Source organism: Hyperolius riggenbachi, chromosome 2 (assembly GCF_040937935.1).
Source record: "Hyperolius riggenbachi isolate aHypRig1 chromosome 2, aHypRig1.pri, whole genome shotgun sequence".
Classification (NCBI taxonomy): domain Eukaryota; kingdom Metazoa; phylum Chordata; class Amphibia; order Anura; family Hyperoliidae; genus Hyperolius; species Hyperolius riggenbachi.
In genome coordinates, this window is record NC_090647.1 from 278898201 (window position 1) to 278907495 (window position 9295).

The window sequence follows — 9295 nt, forward strand, 5'->3', positions numbered from 1 at the left end:
TGTTTCTGGTGTTATTCAAACACTACTGCAGCCAAATAGGTCACCAGGGCTGCCAGAAAACAGATTGTTTAAAAGGAAATCACTTCAGTTGTCATTTAACAGAGACTGGAATTTGTGAAGCTGAACAGGAACTTTGTGGGGGCTAATCAGAATAGTGCTTGCAAAGCTCCTCCTCCACAAATTATTGCTTCTATACTAAACCCAAGTTTGCACATCAACACTGCTCCAAAGACTATAGAATTGGCAGGACTGACAAGGAATGGAGACATGCCTACTAAACCACTATTCATCTTGGGCTACATACACACTTGAGATAAAAGTTTTTGGAAAAGGCAAGATCACAGACCAATTTTACCCCATTCCATGTAGTATGAGAGCCATACTCTACACAGTCTATTCTATGGAGCTGCACTCCCCATCAGATAAAATATTTGCAAGATGCTGAACACAAAGATGCTGTGCACATGCAAAAGATCAGTATCTGCAAAATATCTGTTCCTGCAAAATGCATTCATAGTCTATGATATCTGCAGATCCATTTGCATATCTTATGCTGGGAATACACAGACCCCAGCCGCGTCCCCGCTCATCGATTACCGCTCGTCCCTGCCGGCGCTTCCTTATCAGCGCTCGATTCCCTGCCATTGTCCACCGGCGGGGATCGAGCGGCTTGATCGGGCCAGCTGAATATTATCAGCTGGTCGATACACGGTACAGAAACGTACCGTGTATCCCCAGCATGACAATCATCTGCAGATCTGAAGATCCATCCTGGTGGATCTGATCTGCAGATGAATGTCAGTTAAACAAGATGTGTATGAGGATCTGCAGATATCATAGACTATGAATTTATTTTGCAGGAAGGGATCTTTTGCAGTAACAGATCTTTTGCAGATACTGATCTTTTGAATGTGTACAGCATCTTTGTGTGCAACATCTTGCAAAGATTTTTATCTGATGGGGAGTTCAGCTCAATGGAATAGACTGTGTAGAGTATGGCTCTCGTGTTACATGGAATGAGGTAAAATTGGTCTGTGATCTTGCCTTTTCCAAAAACTTATCTCAAGTGTGTATGTAGCCTAAGATGAATAGTGGTTTAGTAGGCATGTCTCCATTCCTTGTCAGTCCTGCCCATTCTATAGTCTTTGGAGCAGAGCTTCTATAGTCTTTGGAGCAGAGCTGATGTGCAAACTTGGGTTTAGTATAGAAGCAATAATTTGTGGAGGAGGAAATTTACAAGCACTATTTGATTAGCCCCCACAAAGTTCCTGTTCAGCTTCACAAATTCCAGTCTGTTAAATGACAACTGAAGTGATTTCCTTTTAAACAATACCTGTTTTTTGGCAGCCCTGGTGACCTATTTGGCTGCAGTAGTGTTTGAATAACACCAGAAACAAGGATGCAGCTAATCTTGTCAGATCTGACCATAATGTCAGAAATGAGAGAGTACTTTAAAAGACAACTGAAGCGAGAGGGATATGAAGGCTGCCATATTTATTTCCTTTTAAGCAATACCAGTTGCGTGGCTGCCCTGCTGGGCCTCGGCCTCCAATGCTGGGCATACACTGCTCGTTTGTGCGGCGGTATCTAGCCGCTTGCTCGATACCGGCGCGTCCCCGTGGGCGCCCGGATCGATTCACACTCGTCCCCGCGGGCGCTTCCTTATCGGACGCTCGTTTCTTCCATTGTCCGCCCGCGGGGATCGAGCGCGGTATCGATAAAAATCTTTGCAAGATGCTGCACACAAAGATGCTGTACACATTCAAAAGATCAGTATCTGCAAAATGCATTTATAGTCTATGATATCTGCAGATCCTCATACACATCTTGTTTAACTGACATTCATCTGCAGATCAGATCCACTAGGATGGATCTGCAGATGATTGTCATGCTGGGGATACACGGTACGTTTCTGTACCGTGTATCGACCAGCTGATTATATTCAGCTGGCCCATCAAGCCGCTCGACCCCCGCCCGCTCGATCCCCGCCGGTGGACAATGGCAGGGAATAGAGCGCTGATAAGGAAGCGCCGGCAGGGGCGAGCGGTAATCGATGAGCGGGGACGCAGCTGGGGTCGATCCGGCGGCTCATCGGCCGCCAGATCGACCAGTGTATTCCCAGCATAAGATATGCAGATGAATGTCTGTTAAACAAACAAGGTGTGTATGAGGATCTGCAGATATCAGACTATGAATGCATTTTGCAGGAACGGATCTTTTGCAGATACTGATCTTTTGAATGTGTGCAGCATCTTGCAAAGATTTTTATCTGATAGGGAATTCAGCTCAATAGAATAGACTGTGTTGAGTATGACTCTCATACTACATAGAATGGGGGAAAAATTGGTCTGTGATCTTGCCTTTTCCAAAGACTTTTATCTCAAGTGTGTATATAGCATTATTCCTGCCACAACACCTAGCCAGACAAATCTTAAAGAGACTCTGTAACAACAAAAACCTCCCCTGGGGGGTACTCACCTCGGGTGGGGGAAGCCTCCGGATCCTAATGAGGCTTCCCACGCCGTCCTCTGTCCCACGGGGGTCTCGCTGCAGCCCCCCGAACAGCCGGCGACAGAGCCGACTGTAGCTTCAATATTTACCTTTGCTGGCTCCAGCGGGGGCGCTGTGGCGACTTTCGGCACGGAAATAGACGGAAATACCCGATCTCCGTCGGGTCCGCTCTACTGCGCAGGCGCCGGAAACTTGCGCCTGCGCAGTAGAGCAGACCCGACGGCGATCGGGTATTTCCGCCTACTTCGGCGCCGACAGCCATCAGAGCGGCTGCGCAGGAGCCAGGAAGGTTAATATTGCGTCACGGCTGTACGGAGGGCTACAGCGAGACCCCCGAGGGACGCAGGACGGCGTGGGAAGCCTCATTAGGATCCTGAGGCTTCCCCCACCCGAGGTGAGTACCCCCCAGGGGCCGTTTTGTCATTACAGTTCCTCTTTAAGCTCCATACACACCTTCCTCTAAAGTATCTCAACACAAACAATTCTATAAAAATTGAACGATTTTGAGGTGCGGGAAAATACATCTTGATGTGCGCACGACTAATACACACTGCATGACTTAACGAGCGACTTGAATAAAATACGTGTCATTTGCATATCGCTACACACCAGAGCTAATCAGTATATATTTTTTAACTGCTGTACACACATAACTTAGTCTAGCGACCTTTCCTTCATTGTCGTACATGTTGACGTATTTCCTGTACATTTCTTTGGTACTATGGGTAAGCATAGCGATAGGACAATCCAGAAAGAATACAGCTGGAGCGCACGTTGTAATGTACGTACATCTGTATTTCCGCACGTCAGCTGCAGTAAACGTCATTACACTTCCGCCAAAGCTGAGCGACTGTTTTGAGAGACGATAGTTGCGCTAGATATCTATACACGCGCTTATCTGGCACACTAATCTGGTCGTTCCCCACGTCAAACCGAACTGCGGAACGATCAAACTTCCTCTTATCAGTTGCTTTGCTGTCCTTTTCTTTAGTCGTGCGTGCGTCTACACGTACGTTTTGTCATGCAACTTTCCCAGATCGCTTGTTAATCGCCAGATACAAAATACTTTTGTTGAGCGTGTGTATGGGGCTTTAGACAAAAGTGGAAATATCTTATGGATAGTTTTCTACTCCAGATGAACCAGACGCTCCTCAAAGTAATCTACACTAAGAGGTTTAAAGAGAACCCAAAGTGGGTTTGAAGAATGTTATCTGCATACAGAGGCTGGATCTGCCTATACAGCCCAGCCTCTGTTGCTATCCCAAACCCCACTAAGGTCCCCCTGCACTCTGCAATCCCTCATAAATCACAGCCACGCTGCTGACAAACAGCTTGTCAGAGCTGGCTGTGTTTATCTCTATAGTGTCAGTCTGCTGCTCTCCCCGCCTCCTGCAGAACTCCAGTCCCCACCTGCATCCCTTCCCTCCCTGCTGATTGGAGGGAAGGGACGGGGGCAGGGACCGGAGCTAAGCAGGAGGCGGGGGAGCAGCTGAGACTGACACTACAGATGTAAATACAGCCTCAGAGCACGGCTGTGATTTATGAGGGATTGCAGGGTGCAGGGGGACCTTAGTGGGGTTTGGGATAGCAACAGAGGCTGGGCTGTATAGGCAGATCCAGCCTCTGTATGCAGATAACATTCTTTAAACACACCTCGGGTTCTCTAAGAGTTTTTTTTTTTTTATTTATTTATTTAGCATATTACTCTAACATAAATAGAATGTAAAAAAAGTAAGACTCATAAGTCAGAAGCCAATCTTAGAAGCAGTAGGCATTTTAAAGCACCATGGAACAAGTGCATCCATTAATCAACAGAAGATTCTCTAAATAGATTTGACTCCTGAGATTTGTTTAGCAATGCTGGTTACCATAAATGTGCTTGGCTGTATGACTTGTCTATTGTTATTAACAGAACATGACTAAAAATGGATTATAATTATTTTAAAATCAATATTAAAAACTGGAAGAATGACATTGTAAAAAAAAAAAAAAAAAGTAACACTGTTTCTAAGAAAGATAAGCAGCCTATATGGAAGAAGCTCAGTGAATAATAATGACTTGAAAGGCAACAACACAAAGATTTCAAGGTTTACTAACAGCTGGAATCCAGCCTCATTTCAACTTCCCTTGCAGGGACAAAGAAGGGGGATGGGTGCAAACATGTTCATTTCATTAATCACAACTAGGTTTCAGAATACCAGCATGCAAATAGAGTTTGCAGAAAACACTGCAAGGTACACTTTTACAAGCCATGCTGAAGGGGGGAAATGAGGCACTGCCAAACAGTCTAATGAGGTCAAACATGTATAGCCCTGACACATACTCACAAACAAATGACATATAGCACTTCCAATTTAGTTTTCCTTAAAATGTAATGACTTGGCAATTGTAAGTCATTGAATTTAAACCATAAATCAGATTATCAAAAGCAACTGCTCTAGTGGTACAGTTCAGGAGTTTTTCTAAGATTTCCGATTACATAAGTGCGCTAGCAAACATTGTTTGCTGCAGTCAGCTATGGGATATCAAGTATCAGCAAAAACAACTCAAAACCTACCTAAAATTACCTGATTTACTGCAGGAGAATTTCATTAAACTGTTTGGAATCTGAGGCTGCATACAATGTTATAACATTGGAGTTAGAGTGGAACAAGCTAATAACTGAAGTTGATGTGCCCAGCAGGCCAGTCAGCACTACTGTTCGGTAATCTGACCCTAGAAAGGAGGATGCTGTACTTGGTACCATCCAAAGTCATCAATAGCTCTATCTAAAAATGGTAAGTGACAAACTGACATGTCAGTACCATGACCTGCCCCTTTTTCAGGCAGGTTCACCATCCAGGTATACAGCATGGTGAACTTGCTAGAAAAATGGGGCAAGTTAAAGCTTTGAAATGTTGCTTTATATCTATTCTGCATTAATACATAAAACAGCTATTACTTTGGATGGTGCTGGAATCTTCCTCTTTAATGTTAACACAAAATAAACAAACGCATAAGACAGCACTGCTCTAGACAGGTCTTCCACAAATTAATAGCCATTAAGCGTTTTAATAAAAATGACAGGAACACAAACAAGTTTTCTAAATGTGAAAATAGAGCAACAGATATCACATGTGGGGGATTATCTGAGGACAGTGAGAAGCAGGAAGAGACAAAGGAAAAATGAAAACCAGGAGATAAGAGGACACTACAGAAATGTGCAGTGCGGGTTGCAACGAAAATAAATTGGTGTAAAAGAAATCATGCGCGAGTCACCTGAGGAACAATCAAAACACAAAACGACACATGCTAACAACAACAACAAAAAAGTCAGGACAAGGCCCCACAGAAGAGCCAGGAAAATGGCTGCTTCCTGCCTCCTCCTTCCCAGGCTCCACTCCCACAGAGAGAATAGGAAGGGCTGAATACAAACTAAGCACTAGAGATATAAGTAGCCCTAGATAAGAGGCACTGAAGAGACAGTACAAAGTAGACTGATGAAGCAAGTTACTGTATGAAAAATAAAACTCAACTGAATGAATAGCACTGACAGCTACAGAATAAGTCATAAACGATTGGAATTACAGTGAAACATTTATACTACACGTTGCTAACTAGCAAAGTACACTTTATTAATGGATACAGCAATTCAAGAAATTTAGTCACTTTACAAAGTATGCAACTGAATGCAATAACAAAAACACACAAAGATTCAAGCAAAGGTGATATATATCAACACCACATATAAACACTCCTTAAGACAGGTGCAAGTAGTCCTAGCTGACATTTCTGTTGCATCTACATCTCCAAAGGTTTTGTAGGCAGGATTCAATCATGTATGTAAATGACAACATGTCAGAGGGTGAACATGCAGATCACCTATCAGTATGTTTGATGTCCGCACACCCACACGTATTTACATTAGCCCAGTAGACGGATGTGCAGTGTCTACAGAGGGCAGAGCAGCAGTAGTAGCAACAGACACTTAGGCCATTACACACACATGTCCAGCAGCAGCCGCCATACACTCATACTCACCAGACAGAAGAGGTTGGAGTGGCAATCCTCCAGACTGGCCCCGTTCGGCACAAAACATGAACTCATCCTTCCTCACAGGCAGGGGAGACACGCCATTATCCCACCCGAACAAGAAAGACACACGAGCCGCCGCAGCGAGCAGTGACCTCCTCCCCGGCTGCACACACAGCCTCACTGCTCCTCCATGACTTGTCCACAGAGTGAGGCCGCTGGTGACAGGCGGTCAGTGGCCGCGCATTGCACGTGATGGGGGCAGGAGGCCGGCCTGCTGGGGTAAATCCTGGGCTGTGGTAGAATGTCGGCTATTGGCTGGACTGGCTGCTGGGCACAAGGCAGGCAGACGGGATGGCTGCTCCTCTCGCAGCACACGTTCTCCGCAGCCAATCCACGGGCTCTACAAGCGCCGGTATCCGGGCGGTGTCTCAGTCCTCCCTCCCCCGCCGCTGGTCCCCCTGCTCGGGGCGCAGAGCATGGCGGGAACCGCCCGGTCACCGGAGCGCTGAGAGGCTGCTGGGCCTGAAGCGTCTGACACAAAGGGAAGCGGCGAGCCCGGGCTGAGCTAGACACGGCCAGTCCCCCGGCTGTTTATCGGCTCCTCTCCTCACAGGTTCGCCATTTTCCTCTCCTCCTCCTCCTCCCAGAGTCTCTCCTCCCGTGCTCGCACACAGTAGTTGTGGTGGCCGCTGCTGCTCGCTCTCCCCGCTCCCGGCCTCCGGCTCTCACACCGATTACAGCGCTACGAGCCGATCATAAGTCATCATAAATAATCGGATCAATGTCGGGCCAGCTTTTCCATTTGAATTTACAGATTCCTTTCTTTAATGGCGGCCGTGGTGCCTGCTCGGCCTCTCGCTGCTGATTGGTTGTTGTGGCGTCATGTGGTTAAAAGGCACCGGTGCTGATTGGCCGGTCTAGGCTTTAGACTGGAACGAAGCGAGTGGGGGAAGGTTAGGAATATATTTGACTGGAAAAGGCCACTAGGGGGCGAGGCTGTACTGGAGATGCGCGCCGCCCACTGGCGATACAGAGATAATCCCGTGTACAGCGCAAATATCCTGAAAAGTTATCTTCGAACTGAGATTGCACGTTTAGCAGCTCCTACTTGTTCTTTAGAAACCCCACGTCTAAACTGTGCCAGAACCGCCCTAGAATAGCTGTCAGCTCTGAAACAGCAGCAGCACTGACTGCAGCCACTAGAGATGGGAAGGTAACACGAATGCAAGTGATGAATATGGTAATTATATTGGACAAATTAACATTTTTGTCTTGCCTGTTCATCAGTGAGAACAGCAATTAGGAAAACAAATGCATATGCACATCTTTTGATGTTGCAGGTAACATGATTTCATAGCATAAACAAAGAGTGACTGTATATTGTTTTTTACTTAATTTTTACTTGTTTCTTGCACTTCAGGATGCTGCTCACTTTGCTACCCATGGCCCATCTTCCCCTCCTACACAGCACATGTTGCTCAAGGATTTGTACTCTTTACCGCCCAAGGCCACTGTCACCAGCCACCCACCTTCAGTATAGGTAGTGAGATGACTCTTCCCCCTCCAGTATAGGTAGCCAGATGACTCCCTTAATCTTTCCCATTCCCCCCTTTCAGTATAGGTAGCTAGCTCGCCTCCACACTGCAGCAGCCGTCAGTGTCACTCCCATCTCCATGCTCATCTCCAGCACAGAAGCTTCCTCTTCCCCTCCGTTTCCATCAGCTGCCGCTGTGTATCTGCCCCTCCAATCGCCGTCTCTCACATTTGACTCATCGGCATGTTACAAGCGAGTCAGAGGGGAAGAGGAAGCTACTACGTTGGAGACGAGCAGAGATGTGAATGACTGGCAGCTGCTAGTTCACTTCCTTCACTTGCTACTTAGTAATGCTGCTCAAGTCTGTAGCTGCCCACCACAATGCCAACATGCACAGAAAGAGCAGGGCGGTCACTGCACAGGGTACTGGCATCAGAGTACCGTGATCAAGCACTTGCCTGATCTCAGTGCACTACAACATTTGCAAGCTAGCAAATGCTGCACCAGTTTAGCCTGCTGCTTTGGTGCCCTAGGCCATGGTCTAGGTTGCCTTGGCCCAGTGGCGTACCTAAGTTGCTGTGGGCCTCAATGCAAGTTTTTTACAATGGGGCCTCCAAGCACTCTATACATAACAATTGATACGGCGCACCAAAACCTGCCAATGGCAACTACAGTGTCAGCGGTGCAAGAAGCGGATGGGGAACAGTTTGTTAATGATTACCACTGTTCAAAGTATCTATAGAAGTGATTATTATGAGCACAGGACCAATAGAGAGCTAATACTGTAGTTGAGGAAAGGCCCTTCAGGGCCCCAGATGCGTTTGCAACCTCTGCAACCCCTATGGCTACGCCCCTGCCTTGGCCTAAATCCGGCCCTGTGTACAGAACTTGTTCCCTGAACTGTCACCCTTAAAGGATACCAGAGCCAAAATTAATATGAGAAACGGGGGGAGCAGGCAAGTATGGTGAGCTGTCCTGATGCTCACTGCTCCCCCTATTCCCCAGTCTGCCCCTCTGATCCTCCTAAATACCCCCGGCACCCACTTCTTGGAGGGCCAGGTATCACTGCACTGGCCCGGGTGCACGTGTCGTACAGTGCATGTCTGTGTCTGGGAGCGCTCTTCGCAGGCAAATGACATCATTGTGGTGTCATGCGCCTGTGCAGAGAGCTCCTGGCCGCAATCACGTGCTGTAGGACGTGCACAACCGGGCCAACACAGGTGAAGTGATGCCCCA

General features: G+C 46.9%; 1 protein-coding gene across 1 annotated transcript in view; it reads right to left on the reverse strand.

Moving 5' to 3' along the window:
- MED13 (mediator complex subunit 13) overlaps positions 1-7400 on the reverse strand; it is a 191143-nt gene extending 183743 nt beyond the window's left edge. Inside the window, exon 1 of the mRNA XM_068268750.1 lies at positions 6532-7400. Within this exon, the coding sequence (XP_068124851.1) occupies positions 6532-6597 (66 nt within the window). The 5' untranslated portion in view covers positions 6598-7400. The remainder of the gene's footprint in view (positions 1-6531) is intronic.
- Between the last annotated feature and the right edge of the window lie 1895 nt (positions 7401-9295).